This window comes from Coenobita brevimanus, chromosome 16, assembly GCF_032717465.1.
Source record: "Coenobita brevimanus isolate Jiangsu-jjx chromosome 16, ASM3271746v2, whole genome shotgun sequence".
Classification (NCBI taxonomy): domain Eukaryota; kingdom Metazoa; phylum Arthropoda; class Malacostraca; order Decapoda; family Coenobitidae; genus Coenobita; species Coenobita brevimanus.
The window spans coordinates 29,262,503-29,281,648 of record NC_136969.1 but is presented as its reverse complement, the minus strand read 5'-3'; the positions used below and the strand labels follow the sequence as shown (position 1 = coordinate 29,281,648).

The 19,146-nt window shown below is 39.5% G+C and overlaps 1 protein-coding gene across 1 annotated transcript in view; it reads right to left on the bottom strand.

Annotated features, from left to right (window-relative positions):
* Positions 1–19,146, bottom strand: part of LOC145391032 (CD109 antigen-like) — a 96,866-nt gene that overhangs the window by 1,680 nt on the left and 76,040 nt on the right. The window contains exons 33-37 of the mRNA XM_080265764.1: positions 17,939–18,135; positions 16,627–16,813; positions 14,573–14,681; positions 13,828–13,933; positions 4,094–4,169 (exon numbers count right to left, since the gene is read on the bottom strand). Of these exons, the coding sequence (XP_080121890.1) occupies positions 4,094–4,169; positions 13,828–13,933; positions 14,573–14,681; positions 16,627–16,813; positions 17,939–18,135 (675 nt within the window). The remainder of the gene's footprint in view (positions 1–4,093; positions 4,170–13,827; positions 13,934–14,572; positions 14,682–16,626; positions 16,814–17,938; positions 18,136–19,146) is intronic.

The following is a 19,146-nucleotide window of genomic DNA, read 5'->3' as shown; positions in this document are numbered from 1 at the left end:
GAGAGAGAGAGAGAGAATCCACAACCCAAATAAAGAGAAAGGCAATAATAAAGAGTAATAAAGAGAGCATGAGAGATAGAGCGAGAAGGTTGAACCATTCCCTCTTATTTTCCTGCCTTTTCCCTCTCTCGTGTAAATTGCCAACACTCATGAATACACAAACTCCCACTCGGCCAGGCTATATGCTCATGGTGGCCCTAGATATGGTAATGGCTATGGTAGTGGCTATGGCATTAAAGGTGGCGGTGGTAGGCATGGTGAGAGTAGTGAGAGTAGTAGTAGTAGTAGTAATTAGGATAGCTAAATTTATGTAATGTCGATGAGAATGGTAGTGGGAATGAGTTACGTAATGGAGGTGGCTATTATTTTGGTTGTAATGGCAGTAATCATGGTAACCCTAATTATAGTAATGGTTATAGCAGTGGAAATGGTAGTAGTTATGAAAGTGTGCATAGTTAGTGTAGGAGTAACAGTAAAAAAACAATGTGAATGCTAATGAATTATCGCCGAATAAATCTGCTGAGTGTTTTAGGAAAGGTATATGGAAGAATTATCACACAGAAGTAAGGAATATATCAGAGTGCCTGGATAGTGACGAACAGGGTAGGGTAGGGAATGGAAAGGGATGTGTGGATCAAGATTATTAGTGAGACAAGAGGTGGAGAAAGCATGTGAGAAGGACTGAAAGGTTTTTGTGGCATTTAAGGTTCTAGAAGAAGTGTACAAGGTGAGCAGAGAAGAATTATAGAAGGGTTTGCCTAGGTGTGGAAAGGAGAAAGAAGAAAAATGCATCACGTTTCCCCACCCCCATCGATTACACACACACACACACACACACACACACACACACGTCCCTTCCTTTCACCCTCATCTCCCATCTAAATGCAAATTATTCTGTATTACAAATTAACCCACTAAGTGACTTCTATAATCGTCTCAACCGTACATTAAGGCCACCTCAAAATTACGGTCAGCAGCTACGGTTAAATGAGAGACTTGCATTTTACGGTCAGCTGAGTAATACGGTTAACTGGGGACTAGAAATCTGCGGTTAAATTTCTGTTAATTGAGAAGCCTGTTTATTACGGTCAAGTGAGATATACGGTTAAAAAACGAATTGAAAAAATACTGTTGCCAAATGCGGTTAGGTAAGACTCGCTTATTACGGTTTTCCGATAAATACGGGTAACACATACACCTAAAAATACGCGGTCAAGAGCTACGGTTAAATTAGGAACTTGATTATTACGGTTATGTGCTACGGTTAAGCGAGAGATCAAGGGCAATTGGTTAAAATGAAGGACTATTGATATTACGGTTCATCTGGGAATATAAACTGAGATTTGAATATTAGGGATGGATCCTTTTTAACTATCAATAAATATGTTCTTTCGCTGCTCCTCTCTCTCTCTCTCTCTCTCTCTGCTTCATCACATTCTCTTTCCTCTGTTTTTTTCTTTCTCTCCCCTTCCCATCCTCTTCTTCACCCTATCATTTCTCCCTCTCTCTTTATTCTCTCTCCCTCTCTCTTTATTCTCTCTCCCTCTCTCTCTCTCCCTAACCTCGTTCTTTCTCTACAAACGGGCTCCTCTTCCACTTCATTGGCTCCTTGTCATTGACCTCAGGAGAGAGAGAGAGAGAGAGAGAGAGAGAGAGAGAGAGAGAGAGAGAGAAATGTGGAAGGAAGGAAGGAAGGATGGGGTGGAGTCTGGAGATAATTGCTGAACACATTGCAGAAAGGAAAAGTTAGAGAGAGAGAGAGAGAGAGAGAGAGAGAGAGAGAGTAGAAGAAAATCCCATTCCGAAAAATCTATCACCCATTTTCTGTGACCCTTTCAAGAGTATTCAAGAGGGGGGACTAAACAGAAGTGGCGTAACCCTTCTTTAAAGAGGAATGAAAATGCCGCTTAATATAGCCATGGGGGGTTCCAATGGCTGACTGAAATGGCGGCGGGAATGGTAGGGTGAGAGAGAGAGAGAGAGAGAGAGAGAATGTTTTGTTTGTGTGGTTGTTTGTGTGTGTGTGTGTGTGTGTGTGTGTGTGTGTGTGTGTGTGTGTAGAGAAGGAAGGGAATGAAAGAAGGAAGAGGAGAGGGAGAACGGAATTAGTTAAAGACGAAGGTATGGAAAGGAAAGGAGAGGAGGGAGATGTATTTAGAGAGGAGATAAGACGGAAGAAGGGAAGAGGAAAGGGAGGGAAGGAAGGATTCTGGGCCAGGGTACCAAGAAGGGAGAGATGAAAGGAAATGATAATCTGATAAAGAGGAGGCAGAGTAAATAGAAATGGAGGTAGGGGAGGAAGGTGAAGACTTTCATCATCATCATCTTCATCATCATTACTTAATTTCCCACTATCAAAAATATGGTTGAGAATCACCTAGTTTTACTTCACCTCATCTTTGAGAATTAGGGTTGGGATGATGATGATGATGATGATATGGTGCTGCCGCTGCTGCTGCTGCTGCTGATGATGATATGGTGCTGCCGCTGCTGCTGCTGCTGCTGCTGCTGCTGATGATGATGATATGGTGCTGCCGCTGCTGCTGCTGATGATGATGATGATATGGTGCTGCCGCTGCTGCTGCTGCTGCTGCTGATGATGATGATGATGATGGCAGGATTAAAAAAGAAAAAGTAAGGCACAAAGTAGAAAAAACTAATATCGGAGTGTCTAGCTAAAATGATCTGTCTTAACCTATAAAATTCTAGAATTCACCTTCCACGCGAAACCACTCACCTCACCTACGTGCTTCGCCTGATTAAGTCGCTCTTGAAACACACGTGAGGTAAAGCCACTCTGCTCACAGCCGAGTTAACCCCTCCAGTCTGATGGCGCAATTTTTTTTATTTCTTTCTTGCTATCCGAAGATGATTTCAGTCAGCGTACGAAAGACCTGTAGGAGTGAAGGGGTTAATGAAGGTTGTAACTAACCCTTCCAGCTGGAAAAAATCTCTAAGCAAAAAAATTAATAAGTAAATAGAAATAAATAAAAAACAAGAAGCGTCTGGCAGGAGTAAGAATGAAATATACTTGACGTACTGTTCTCGGGGCGAAGTGGTTACCAGCACCAGCAAACTTTCTCGCATGCCTCAATCTACTTTCCTCTTCCTCTTCACGCTTCAAACCTCTTTCTATAACACTTCCTTTTCATACGTGCAGTTCAAGCCTCTTTCTATAACTCTCCCTATTCACACTTTAAACTTCTCTCTGTAACTCCTCCTATTCACACTTCAAACTTCTTTCAATATCTGCACCAAGGTACTGAAACTCTTCCACCACTCACGACTTTCTCCATTCACCAGTACAACACACAGAGAGTCACCCGTCCCTACAGCCATCACTTCACTCTTATCTACATTCATTCTCAGACATCGCTGCTTACAAGTATCTCCAAAAATTCTGAATCATTTTGCAGGGGTCGCTTTCACAGTTAGCAAGCGGCACCGCATCATCTGTATGCATCAGATTTGAAATATTCCATCATTTCACCGTCCCTCTCCATCTGCATACCGGTGAAGTGAAGATGAAACGAGAAGGAAAAGAGGAAGACAGATATGAGAAGGAACAGAAAGGATGAAAGGAAAGGGGATTTTGGCACGAGAGAAAAGGATGATAGACAGATATGGACAAGAAGACGAAAATGACAATGTGAAGAAAGAAAAGAACTGGGAAAGTACAAGAGATGCAAATGACGAAAAAGTAAAGGTAGGAAAGAATGTGACGGGAAAAGAAGCAAGGGAGGAGAGTGAAGAGGGAGACAAAGATGGATCGAGAAAAGGAGGCAATTGGTTGAAGGAAAGTATGAAAAAGAGAAAGGGATGAGGGAAGGAGATGCTGGGGAGAAGGAATTTAAGGATGAAAAGGGAAAGGGAGAGAAAGTAGATATAAGAGGGCAAGACTAAACACGAACAGATGAAATGAAATGGAGAGAGTGGAAGAGGAGATGAGAGATGTGAATGAGATTAATAACGTAGGAAGGGAAAGAATTTAAAAAAGGGGTGGGGGGGGTGGAAGATCGGAGACTTAAGATGAGGAAAAACAAAAAGTATGGAGGGGGAGGGGGAAGGAAGAGTAGGACAGACAAATAAGTACCGGTTGTGTAAAAAGGAAGATGAGGAAGAGAAGAAAAAGGAGGAGGTAAAAAAGAAATGTTGGAGGGGAAGGAGGGAAAGGAAGCAAAATTAGTGGAGGAGGTAAAGAGGGAACTGAAAAAAAGAGAAAGTGAAAGACAGAAGACCTAAGTAAAAGAAGGAACCCACACAGAGAACAGGAGTGAATGAAGAATGAATAAATGCATAATAAGAGAATCAAGTAATTCCCCTGGTCACACAAATTATACTCATTTAACTTTAACTTGGCCTAAAATTGCCATCTCTACATCCTGAATGCTGAGTTGTACACAGATTAACACTAGAATATGATGTTAGTCACGAAGAAGAGCTACGGGAAGAATGTAAAGTCCAGCATTATCTTATTCTGTCACTAAGCTACTTGAAATAGGTTGAAAAAGGACGAAAATCTAGGCAAAGTTATAGTCATCACAGTCATCATCATCATCATCACCATCAATATCACAGCCTTATTTCATTCATTATCATCATCATCCTGATCTCTTTTTCACATACCCAGAGACAGGAGGAAGTAGAATCCAGAAAGCAAGAGAAAAGATAAATATTACAGACGAGAACTAATCACCAATGGGCCAATGAAATGGGCCACTCACTCATTCAATCCCAATTCAAGTTCCTGGAATCCTGACTATTTCATGCCATTATAAATGGGATGGGTAGGAACTAGAAACAGGAAAAATCTATCAATCTACAGTATAGCCAGATGCCTTAATTCTGGTAGAGGCGACCACATACGAATTGCCTCCATGTCATACCTCCTCCATCAGGCTGCTCTTGCACTGACTCACACTCACCTCTCTCATATACCTCTCTACTCCAACCCTCCATCTCATCCTTGACCCAATGAACACTGACCAAAATTCCACTGACCTATTATTAGAACCTTCAAAATCTCAACTAAATAAATCCATACAAAAGCACAGATTAAGCCACCAGTTCCCACTACAAACTCCTATCATCATCGTCCTCCTCCTCCTCATCATCATCATTATCATCATCATCATGGTTCTGGAGAGAGATGCTTTCAAGTGGCAGCACTGATATAATCACTTGGTTCAACTATCTGATTTTAAAAACATCCCTTAATTATTCTGTATTCCCCCAAAATGGGATTGTAGATTGCAACAGAAGGGTAATTCAAGCCTGCAGTCCAATAGGTTTACATGCCAAATGAGCCTGGGGCCACGTCATCACCATCATAATCATCATCATCATCACCACCATCACCACATTCCTCCCTCCTGGCAGGGGATGATTGTGAGAGAATTGCCTCTTGGGTACTTTGTCTTCTCATACCTCTCCTACTCTTCTGGTAACTACTCTTCTTCCCCTTCTCTCCCCTCTATGCCAATAAAATTAAAAGACCACTTTGAGTATGGGTTTGAAGGGGATGTCAGTCAGTATGATGGTGATAATAACAATAATTTAACCAAAAATACACTCAACAATTAGGAGGAAATCAAATCCTATTGACATAATTTACTTACCTTCACTTCCCCAGATTCTCCATTTATCTATCTATCTATCTATAGCCAGATGCCTGAATCCCACAAGGGATGGTCAAAGATGTATTACCTCTAAGCTACTCTGTCCTCTGCCATCAGGCTGCCCTTTTTTCAAACTCATACACCTCTCTCTCATATATACCTCTCCATTCCATCCCTCCATCACATTCTGAGTCTCCCTCTCTCCCCCTCTATCTCACTCATATGTAGCCTCCTAATCAGTCTCTCATTCTCCATTCTCTCCACATGACTAAATCATCTAAAGGTACTTCTCCTACTGCTTTCCAGCTCATTCACATCAACACCACAGTACTTCACTACTCTCACTTGCCTGTCTGTCTCTCCACATAAAACCACATCCTCCTCTTAGATGACTCATATCCACTTCTGTCACTATTGACATGAGTCCATCCAACAGCTTTTTTTAATGTTTTTACTTTTCTTGCTATGAAGTTGATATATACTACAGAAAAAGTGCCTATTGAAGTTCTGTTTCTACCTTCACAAATGACCTACCATTTCTCCTGGTATGCATTACTGGTTATATAAAATTAGTTGTGACATATTAGAACACAAGTTAAGAATGATGGCTGCCTGTAACTGATATTCAAGACGGATTAAACTTGGGAAATTGGGATCATCATTCCACTCCTCTGCTACAGGGTCATCATCATCATCATCATCATCATCATCATCATTATCATCATCATCATCCAAACCCAATCCAACAAGGTCTACTACCACAAATATAACATCATTCATCATCTTACAAATTATAGAAGAACACTTACCATTTGTGTGAAGTGCACATTCCTTTAACAATGACTCTTCCTTTTCCTACGTCTATTACTTCAAGCTCTGCTGACCAGCAAATCATCCAGTAATTCATTATAATTGATTTGCTTTCACTTGATAGAACTTTGCCATTCCCAGAACTTGAACACTAAGTCATGGTTGTGACATTTGATGAATCTTAGTTATGAGGTAGGGATGAGTCTCCTTGGTTACCACCAGCAGTCAATCAACTCTCCATTTGGACTACACTTGACCATCAACTGAGCTGAAAGGATTAGGGATCTTTGTCATGTTAGAGTAAATGTGCATTTGTCATATCTTCTTGCTTTCTCCTTCAACTCTTTTACCCTGCTAATACATCATTTACTTACCTATAAATCTCTCTTCTAGTTGTTCCTAACCATATTTCATCCTCCTGTACTTATCTTTCCAGTTGTGAAGGAATCAAAACACTGAAATTATAAGTTCATTCATTCATTCATTGCCAGACGCCATGTATCCCACACGGGGTGGCCAATGGCTTAGAGTTAATTGTTTTACAGGGAGGGGCACTAATCCTCCACCAACCCCACTTGACACGTAGGGATGCCAACAGCATCTGGTGTTCCCAGGCGGTCACCCATCCAAGTACTAACCAGACCCAACAGTGCATAAAATATCATTCACAAGTAATGACCATTTAAAACCAAACAAAATGGAGTATGTGTAATCTCTTTAGCAAAATGAGACTAAAAACAAGATTTCCATGTCACCACCTTCAAGCTGTATAGGTCCAAAGCTAAATTAAAGTAGCCAAGTCCATTTAAGGGTAGATGATTAGCCTAATCCCTTTGGTGGTATTATACAAAAAAATTATGTCATACTCTCATCAGTGAAGAAGGCTCCCTAGCATCTCTTCCTTTCCAAATTATTTCTCAGTATTGCACAAAGATATTCCCTTGCATGTTATGCATGCAATCTGTGTTGGTATTTGACTCAAATAACATAAGAAAGAATACTAAGGCACAATGCCCAAGCTAAAGCATGAAGGAGGAACCATAAATCCTCATACTCCCACTAGAATATGACCCTATGACAGGAATACTCTAATCATTGGACCACCAGGTACCTAGCAGGAAAATAAGACCACTAATACTTCCACATAACAATCCCCCATGATTATCTCCTTCAGTACAGTGATATCTTTTATACTCTACTCTTGCTACCACAGGCAATTGTATCCACCTTAAGAGAGACAATAGTTAGGGAAGGGGTCAGAAACAATATCCACTAAACCTATCACTACAAGAGACTTCCCCTAGCCATTTAATCTCATCTGATAAAAAAGAGAATAAAGAAAGGCATCACTGTAAGGATGGAGTTAGTCAGTGGTTTCCAAATTCTATACCATATCATACAATCTCTATATGGCCAACTTCATTATGTGAAAACTTACAAAACAAAAGAAAAAAAATACATTTCCTCATCCCAATTTAACTCACATTCTCCCACTGAATTCCTGTGTTGTTCCCTGTTTATAAATTGGTAGAAATATGATTAACTGATAAATATTACCATTATTCTTATATGATTAGGATTAATTCTTCATTCACCACTTTAGTTCTTTATTGTAAAACTTCAGTATGTAACACATAGTGTTCAGAAGTACAGAATCAACATAATTCATAATGATACAGACTCCACACCTAACTTCCAGTGAAAAATGAAGGCAGATTAGCTATACATATGACAAAGACACAACACTTGATGGGTACACTTGGTAAGCCACAGATTCTGCCCACTGTATACCACTACCAATGGTTAGAGGAAAGTTGTGGCCATGGTTTTACGCTGAACAAAGACATGTTTTTCACTGTTAACCTTTTCACCATCTATGGATGCACGAAGGTATATTACTCATGCTACTGTTACTGCGGGCTCATGGCCTTTGGTTCCTTCTTCCTCGCATAAAAAAAAAAAAAAAAAAAAAAAAAGATGATTTTATTCAGCTGGGGGAATGCAGGATATTCTTACTCTCAAAGCATTGAAATCTGTCTCAAATGACCTTTAAAATGAACACATTTTTGTTTACCAATCTGTATGTAGCCAGATACCTAAATACCAGAAGGAATGTCCCCAGATAAAGCATCTTTTCACTTTGCTTTCCACCATCAGGGTACCCTCACCTTAATAGAATAGTTTGGATACAGCCTAAATAAAACACCACAATGCATCCCTGGTAGCAAGAAGATTAAAGTGGTAGTTTGAAGCTATGCAAAACTGTATGAGGAAGAGATTGCAATGATGCTGCTACTTGTGCAGTCCATGAAAGCTACAACCTTTCAACAACAGGTCTTTGTTAAGTGGGACTCCCTGGCTATGACCTCCTTTCAGCTGGTGACAGGTAGAAAGTGAACAGAAGTTATGGCTCACAGGTGTACAACAGAGTTAGAGGGACTGACTACAACAGCAGGAAACATACACATCTTACATGAGTAGAAACTACAATGGTGGAGCAAGAATCTCCAGTCCGAGTGTGCTCAGCCTTAAACAGGAAAAATACAGCATTAACCGTTAATCTCTGGCTGAGAGAAATGGAGCACACTCTCTCACTCTGGTGTTTTTATGAAAAATTGTCCTATGAAAGAAGGGGTTATGTTTAGAAAACTAAGATGTCCATGATAAAGATCAAGCTTTCCTCTGCAGGTAGCAAGAAAAAATCTGTCACTAGTTGGCTTGATATTGCTACAGCAACGAGTAACAAGTACAGTAAGTGATTTTTTGTGAAACATCATGCTTGGCAAAGTGGTGTGATATAAATACAGACATACCGTGAGAGAAATAAGCATGTCTGTTCTCATGATAGATGGACAAGACTTTGTTAGCTTTGTATGGTGTGGGGGAAGGTAAGGGGGTGTTATAGTTGATGACTGGACCACCACATATCACTTCCTCACATGGAAAATTCCCTCTTGACATATGATTTCCCCTAGGATACACCTCTCCCCCAGTGGACTGGGGTTAATAATTTATGTATGATGACAAACCTCGAAAATATAGTTGAGGTTGATATCCAACAATTATATTTAACTGAGGAGAACCCCTAGGAGTCAATGAACTGAAGTCTGGCTGACACCTGATAGTCTTATCCAGCTTAACGACACTTCCAAGACCACAGAAATTAAACACACAAGTAGGTAAGAGATACAAACCAAGAACATCAAACAGAGAGAACATACAGAACATCACCCCACAATATAAAAAGTGAGATTATCACAAAAGAAAGTTTAAAATAATTAATAACTAATGACTAAAACCATGTACAACATGAATCAAGCAACATCAAACATTATCCAGATATCAAGATTCCTTCTCTAGATTCCATCAGTCATATTTAAGAGTATGGCACCCTTACTGGAAAGCCTCTGAGCACAGTAATGAGTTTATGTTGACTTCTTGATTCAAATAGATTCCTTTAAGTGAGTATTATATTTGTTCATAGGAATCAGTACTATAATACAAAAAAAACTATGTAACAAATCCATCACAATTAGTCAAACCTATATTCTCAGGTGCCTTATGTAGTAAGTGTATGGTATTCGTCAAACAATAAGAACTCTTAAATATAATTCCTACATCATGCGAGAGTTGGGGGAAGAGAAGAAAGTGAAGGGTTATTAATGGGTAAGCCTTTGTTCGCTGTTTCTTCTCTTATGAAAGATCTAAGAGCATTGTCCTGAATCTCCCCATTCCATGTGAACATGAGAAATTAGGACAAGTTAGCTTGATGATAAAGAAGTTGCATAGGCAACACATAATTAATTAATGTACAGTACAGTAATATGAGGATTGCTTCTACAGTATTCTATGAAAACTTTGCATGCAAATCCTGATGCAAGGCACTATGATGTGAAGCTCTCAATCTTTGTCCTCTAAAAGTCTACCAGTACAACTTAATATCAGTAAATGTGGAGCATTACTGGATTAACATTGCAGTGTTATACAGTCAACCCTCCTCTTGCATGGGATCCTCATGCATGGATTCTCCTTACATCACTAAAAAAAATCACTGCAGTGTACCATGGACGTATCTTACGTGAAAAATTATTGTTGTTTGCATGCTGGTGCCCAGGAGAGGGATTTCTGATGGTTCAAATAATTTGTCTTTACTTCTTTACAGTAAGCTATGCACATTGGTAGCATATCTGTAGTTTAGCTCAGGTCATAAGGGTTTTTTTATTAGGCAATTTTTTATGCATTTAAACCTCTTTAATGTCATCACCATATGCATTATCTCTATACAGTTAGTTATGCCTAAGAAAGCAATCTGTACTCTTCATGGAGTCAAGGAGAGACTTTAGGGAAGTTGGAGTGAGGCTAGAGAGTTAGATAATACATTAGATTTTTATAATGAATTTAAAAGGGCATGTATATGCAGGATGTACTTGCCCATACCCTAGATTAACACTTTATCCATGCAAGAGGAGTCATCTGTATTATTAGTTGTGTTCATTCCCTGATGGGTACCTAAATTTTTCAGTGCAGATATACACATACATATAAAAGAGAATGGCAACAAACAGGGTGGTAAAAACTAAAAAGAGTATTTGTGAGTAAGTATGAAGGTGTGAGGTGTGGCAGAACAAGAAGGTGGATGGATATGGTACATGAGTTTGTGTGAGAAAGTAAGGCATGCAAGTTGAGAAGATTGCAAAAATTATTGAGGAATGAGATGGCTGGATGAAGTATTGTTTGTAGGAGAAACAGATACCAAAAATCTGGCACCTTTTTTCAGCTTTAATGTAAAAATAATGACTCTTTCAAGAAGGTGTATATGAGGTCCATTTATAAAAAAAAAAATGATAATAATGTGTGCATGGTTAGGCTTCTGAGGTTAAGCCAGGATTCCAGGGACCTGCATGATGTGTGAATGACTGTGTGGTCCATTTCACTAAACATGTTGTTGAAGGTTCATCCACTTCCATACTTAATCATTCATTGCTTGTGGATCCTACCTCAACCCCAGCTTAAGTGGGAAAAGGTATCATGATGATGAGGATGATAAAATGAATTACCAAAACACAACTGCAGAAATGTGAAATAAGGTTTATCAATAATCCAACTCTGTATCAGCTTCATTACTCAATACAGAAACAGCACAAACAGTCAAGTGGTTAGGCAAGCCTGGCAAACAGTTACAATACAATAAGGATAAAAGGAAACTTACTGCTCTCTATTGTTTTATCAGTTTTGGCACATTTTCAGCATCTACTCTATACAGTAATCTGTATTATTATTCTACTCATCACATCTTTTTGTTTTGTTTCATTTATAAAGGCTCTGACATGCCTCAATGCATCGGCCTTGGTCATCTAATGGCGGTTCTCCGTGTTACTCGATCTCTGGCAGCCTCCCTACTCAGTCCCTCATACCTAGTTTTACAGTAAATGACCCACTAACTTACTGAACATGTATTTACACAACTAATCACTCTGTGCTGGAAACTACAAATACACTATTATACCATGAAGTGTTAGTCTCACAAAAATATATAATATACCAGTTCACCTGCAAAATGTTAAAAGATCTCCAGCACTTTTCTAAGGCCTTACTGATACTTATTTCAAAACAAGGAAAGTTACCTAGTTTTAATTGATTAGGGATATACTGAACAACCTTGGCTATTAGAATGTTTGATCAAAATTGATATATATCATGTGCATGTACTGATGTACAATACAAAGCTCCCAAACATGAAACCTATGTTTACTTTAAAAAAAAAAAAAAAAAAAAATCAAACTTAATCGTTGTGCCAACAATACAGGAAACTGGTCTATTACTTTTAAAGATAGCTCTGCATATGTGCACATGTGCATTATGAGACACAAATCCAAGTAACCTTTGTTCACCTGTGGGTCAAGTTTTGTCCATGTGTCAGTTTTGGTCACCACTGGTTCACTTTTTTTTTTTTTTTTTAATCTTTGCATATGCAATGTACATTCAGGAGAACATTTTAATACAAAGGTGAACAACCTTGGAACCCGTGTAATAAGTGTGCGAAATTTCAACTTTTAACTTCTTATTCCCTTATGCAGCTATGTGCATTTATAGTTAGACCTGTATATATGCAGATAAACAGATGAACATTCCCAAGCAGAAAACAGTTACTTATATTCACCAGCAAGTCAAGTTTTGTCTGTGCCAATTTTTTAAACAAGTTGTCTATTATATTGAGAGAGGGATCTGCACATGGTGCAGATGGTCATTCAGGAGCACACTCTAATACAAATGTGCAAGGACTTGGAACCCATAACTAAATGTGTATAAAGTTTCATGTCTTAACTAGCCCTCCCTAAGAGTCATGAGTAGAATACACGCATATATACATACATGGTCAGACACACAGGTCCTTTTATTATTGAGGATTCCTATAAATCATCCCATTATATCACCTGAAATAAAGTGACTGCCCTCTAAATTCAACAAATAACACTAACAATATTGAGGAAAAACACATGGATAACACAGGGCTACTACACTGGTAGAAATAACATAAAGAGGACAAACACATAAATTGCACGTAGTTCCTCTTCTTATGGAGTTAGTCTAAGTTAAATATACTAGACTTCATTCTCACACATTTAAGAAAGCTCAATGGTATTTTAACAGGTACTAACATGTTAGGAAAAATGCAAATAACAGATCCAGAAATACTATCAGTGAGCTGTTACATTTATCTTCATGAAGATGTAAAAAGGTATAAAAAGTCTCCATTATAAGTTGCTCTTTTGATGTTGTTTGTGTTATGTCCAAATAAATGTAAAAGAAAATTGTCTCTAATAGTTCCATTACTATCTGTAAAGCTGATTTGTTAGTTTTCCTCAGTTTATGGTACACTTTTTGTTGCATGGAAGAAATGGTAAAATTCTGGAATACATCACTGACTTACAACAAGACTGCCTGTACATGGTAGAAAAAGGAACTAAATACTACAACTACAATGCACTAAGAAATAACAAAGATTGAGATAACCCACACAGAGAAAAACTATGATGTTGGTCAAGGTACTCTGCATACTACAATTGCCATACCTTATGAAATAACAAGACTGAACTAACTAACACAAAGAAAAGCTATGATCTCGGTTGAACTACATGCTACAACTGCCATAGGCCTTCTATACAAAATAACAAACTAACACACACTGAGATAATCCACACACACAGGAAAACTATAAAGTTTCAGTATCTGACAGTCCACTAAATTGCAGTCCCTCAAAAAAAAAAAAAAAAAAAAAAAAAAAAAAAGAGCTAAATACTACATTCCCATACACTACAAAGTAACAAACACTGAGATAACCCACACAGATAAGAAAACAATGAAGCTGGTTGAGATGCCACTAAACTGCAGAGACCATGCTGAGCTGTATGATGGGCAGTAGGGACACTGGTAGGACCCACACACCTCACAGATGTCCAGAGCAGCCAGGGGAGTGGAGTTGATCATTACCATTTGAAAGTGTTCTGTAAAGAAGCAAAAGATATGAGAAGTGTTATCAGTTCATTACCACCATTTCAAAGTGATCTGAGCAGAAGATATGGAAAGTGCTAATAGGGCATATGCAAAACAGTCATTTATTGCCAAATATTGAGAACAGGTTCATATCTAACTTATATCTACCTGTCTATCTACAGCCAGATGCCATCATCCAGGAGTGGGTAGCCACAGACAAAATTACCTCAATGTCACTCTGTCATCTACCTCCTCCCTCTCTTTCTCTTGCTCCACCTCACTCACATAAAACCTCCTAATCACTCTCTCATTCTCCATTCTCTTGAAGTGCTCAAACACTCTCAGGATATTTCTCCTGAAAGTTTGTTGCACATCTACATTCCCCCATCTTCCTTTAATTCAACTTTATTACCTTCAGTCAGATAAGAGATTTTTAAATTTCATTCTTGCTATCTCCAATTTTATTCAGCTCAGAACAGGCTTCTTGCACTAATGAGGTTGGAAACAACCTCCATTAACTTCCATTCAACATGAGAGGCTTTCCAGCCAAGTTATAACAGTCATCTGGAAATAGCAAGAATTAAATCTAAACTACTTCATCATATTGGAGGATTAAAGATACGTATGGAAAACTTCACATTCACTCATACCTGGTGCAAAGAGTTCCAAAATGGTTGCAGCCCGTACATAGGTAAGGTTGGCTGCTGGGTACCATCTCTGCAAGTCATAGGTAAAGCACTGCCTTTTACCTGAAGGAATCTGCAAAAATTGTTAAGTGTGAGGATGAAAACTTTGCACTGCAAAGACAGGCAACTAACTTTGGAACCATGAACATGAAAAACTCTTGCTAAACAAATACTATCTATCTATCTATCTATCTATTGCCAGACGCCTCAATCCCGTTTGGGGTGGCCACAAACAAATCGCCTCCAAGTCGCCCTGTCCCTCGCCATTTCACTGCCCTGCTCCCAACTCACACCCCCCTCTCTCATATACCTCTCCACCCCATCCCTCCATCTCATCCTCGGCCTCCCCCTCCCTCTTCCCCCCTCCACCTCATTCACATACACTCTCTTCGTCAGTCTTTCACCCTCCATCCTCTCCACATGGCCAAACCACCTCAGTGTGTTCCTCATAACGCTTCCTATCACATCCACATCCGCACCACAACGCTCCTTTATATCCTCATTCGTCAGCCTGTCTCTCCACGTGACTCCACAGGCTCCTCTTAAATAACTCATTTCCACTGCTCTCACTCTTGACTTGTGTCCTTCCAACAATGTCCAAGCTTCACTTCCGTACGTTAGAGTTGGTATCACAATACAGTACTGTCATGTAGTAACTTTTTCACTTCCATGCTCACTTCCCTGTTTCTTATCACTGCTTTCAAAGAACCAGTAACCTTTCTTCCCTGCTGTACCCTTTCAAGCACTTCACCCTCCAAACCTCCATCCTTACTCATCACACTACCCAAGTACTTAAACGTACTCACATTTTCCAATTCCTCACCATCCAACCTCGCTGTACATTCACTAACTTCACCTCTCTCAAATACAATATTATATAAAAAAAAACAGTTGCAGTTAGTACAACCAGACATAAAAAATAAAGCAAATAAAATACTATCCATACATGTCAGTGAATTAAACACTAAAACCATTCTCATATACTTAAGCTGCCTGAGCACGTATGAGGGGGTACCCCAAATTTCCCAGAACAGACTGATAGTAAGGGAAAAACAAACAGTTCCCCACTGTGCCTGCACTTGGGTGCAGTCTGGTGAATCATTCTGCCATGTGACTGCACAAAAACGGTCAAGTCCATATTTCTGGCATTTTTTTTGTGCATGTGACTTCTGCAATTTTCGTTCTCAAACTGCTACGGAAGATTTTAATGAACAAAGAATGTGTATTAAATTTTATGCTTTGCTTGGCAAAACCATGGCTGAGGCAGTGACAGTGCTTGGGCAAACTTTTATGGAGCAGGCTATGAAGAAAAAAAAACACGTCTACAAATGGTATGTGCATTTAAAGTAAGGCAACATGTTAGTCCAAGACCCTCCATGTCTTGGCTATCCTTCGACATTTCAAACAAATGAAAACATAGAGAAAAATTTGTTCCCCATGGACAAAGTTTTACATTACAGTGCTGAGGCATCTATGGGAAAGCATCATGAGCAAATGCCCAGTGAGGTAGTGCACCCAGAAATGGTTCTTGCATCATGACAATGCCCTATTACACACTGCAGTTTCAGTTCAGCAGTTTTTGACCAAAAACAATGTTGTTGTTGTTCCACACACCTCATACTCACTAGATCTCACTCTCTATGATTTCTTCTTGTTACCCATGATTAAGTTAGAACTGAAAGGAAGACGATTTGACAACTTAGAAAAAATCCAGGGAAAAATGCAGGAGTCTCTGGACAAGGTTATAAAAGACAATTACAGGAAGTATCTCAACTCTACACCATTAATATCCACCTAATTACTCTTACATTTTATAACTTTTGAATCTGAATTGCTCTGCTATCCTTCAGCTACTGAAGGACATATTAATGATAAAGGACATCATGCATTACAGTACATCATTATCATATATCATGACTGTAGGAACATCAAACAACCATGTTCATTTCAGCTCATCATTCCACCTTTACCCTATCTACTTACATATTTATTTCTACCAAATCAAAATTTGTTCTCACATTTTCAAACTGCCAGAAAACATGAGTGTCGGTGCTATGGACGTTGCGTAACTCTGGGAAGTTGCCAGCCTTCTGAATTTCAAGAAGCCTATTCTCAGCGATGGGCTGGTATAACATGTAACCTGTTGGCACTTCTATCTCCACCATTGCTGCACTGGAAGTATTCCCATCTTCCAGTGATATCCATCTGTAAGGGAAAACGTTTAATACTAAAGATTCCTCGTAATCATCATCATCATCATCATCATCTTTTTTCTCTATCAGTGGATGATGTGAACTATACAGTATCACCATACATCTTTATCCATCTCTGGAGAAACCTGTAAAAGTGATGAAGTTAATGTAAACATATAATTTCTAAAAACTTTTAATCCACTTGGGCTTAGCATAATCTAATGCTACTGCTACTATACAACATGAAGTATTAAGCTTGTGATTGCTGAGAGTCCCAGTCTGTCTGGCCAAGTGGACCCATCAACTGCCTACAAGCAACCACCCTTGCAAGGCTATTCTGTGCAGTGAACTGATGTTCCTTTGTGGTAGCCAACACCTCACAGTGACAAGGTGTGGGGAAATGTATGGAAGTCTGGTTCCCAGATACACACCCATTTGCATCTTGCCATCCAGTTATCAGGGTCACCATAGCAGACTTCACATCACCCCATTACTGTATATGATTATATGGTTACTGTTAAGCACTGTAAATGGTTCCCTGGGTTACAAAAAGGCATTAGGATGGTCACTTAGTGCAGAGTCACCTGAAGTGGGAAGAAGAGTAACACAAAGCAACAGGAAAGATTGGGGAAATAAGAAGAGTGGAGAGCAGACACGGAAAAAGAATAATAAAGGTGAAGGAAGAAGTAGGCTGCACTGCATCAAGTGAGAGAATGATGGCTGCCACCGCCTACCACCTTAATGGTACGGTAACAACCAAGCCCATATTACCCCCTGAGGTGTAGGAGCCTAAAGTTAGGTTGCCACAGTCCTGTTCATTAAAAGATAGATGACTTGACTACTCCCTCTGATGGTATTACATGAACAAAAACTTCCAGCCATCTGTTGGATACTGAACCAAAGTGCATGACAAGATCCTAACTCTGACTGGAGCATTTTAACCACTAGACAATGAAGCACCTATTTACATCCATACACTGAAATAACATTAGGATAGTAAGAGGTGAGCAACTGGTCACTCTTATCTTAAATATCCATACTAAGTAGCCTAGGCTTGGACCCCTATGCTCCTAGTGGAATAATGATGGAAAGGATGAGGGATGTAAGGATGGATGAATATCAGCGTCAAGAATCTGACCTTGTACAAACAGTGGTGGTGATGAGAGATTTGTTGCGGAACTGGTGATATTTTTCAGTGACGGTGAGGTCAAAATACTTCTTGTTTGCTTTTTCAATAAAACGCAGAACATCCACACCCCAGGACACCTCCATTTGAGCCACTCCCTGACCTGATCCCTTGGCTATTAGGTTTACGTGACCCCACACATTCTCAAGCTGCAAAGGGGGAGGTGGTTACTAAACATTAATACTTATATGCAATATATGAAAACTAATGTTGAGCAATATGCTAAACACTTACTATGCACATTATTCTTGTACTGTACAGTATTACATAATTTGTATTAGCAATAAATCTATTATACTGTATAATCTTAACTAATACCATTATGGTAAGGGTTGGTGGTGGGTTAGTGCCCCACCCCGTAAAAAGAACTAACTAAAAAAGCAAATAAAGCGCCTCGGACCCGGACGGACCATACGTTGACGACTAAGGAACGGACAAAGGACATTCTGAGGCTAGGAACGTGGAATGTGAGAGGAGTGAATGATGAAGTGAAAGAGAGAGAGATTGTTCAGGTACTTGAGGATGCAAAAGTGGATATATGTGGATTGACTGAAACTAAATGGTGAGGTGAAAGGATGAGAGAATGGGAATACTGTGTAGGTATATGTGCGGGAGTCAGTGAGAATGAGAGGGCAAGAGAGGGAGTATGTCTGATGATAAGCAAGAAGTGGAAGGAGAATATAAGAGAGTATGGAACAGTGGGTGCAAGGATTGTATGGGTGAGGATGAAAGTAGGTATACAAGCATGGGCGATTGTATGTGTGTATGCTCCAACAGAGGATCGAGTGGTAAGAATGAAAGATGAGTTTTGGGCGAAAGTAGAAGCATGTATGGACAAGTTTGAGAGGAGCGAGAGAGTGCTGTTGATTGGAGATATGAATGGCAAAGTTGGGAATGTACGAGTGGATGGAGTGGTTGGTCAGTGGGGTGTGCCAGCTGAAGTAGATGGGAATGGTAGTGCTTTGGTGGACATCTGTGCTGGTAAGGGGTTGGCAATAGCCAACACCTACTTTCGTCATAAGATGATCCACCGGTATACATGGAGAGTCATGAGGAGGATGGATGGTGAACTTGTTGAACGAAAGGCAATGATAGACTACGTGTGTGTGGATGAGCGAATGAGAAGACAAGTGTTGGATGCAAGGGTGTGGAGAGGGTGG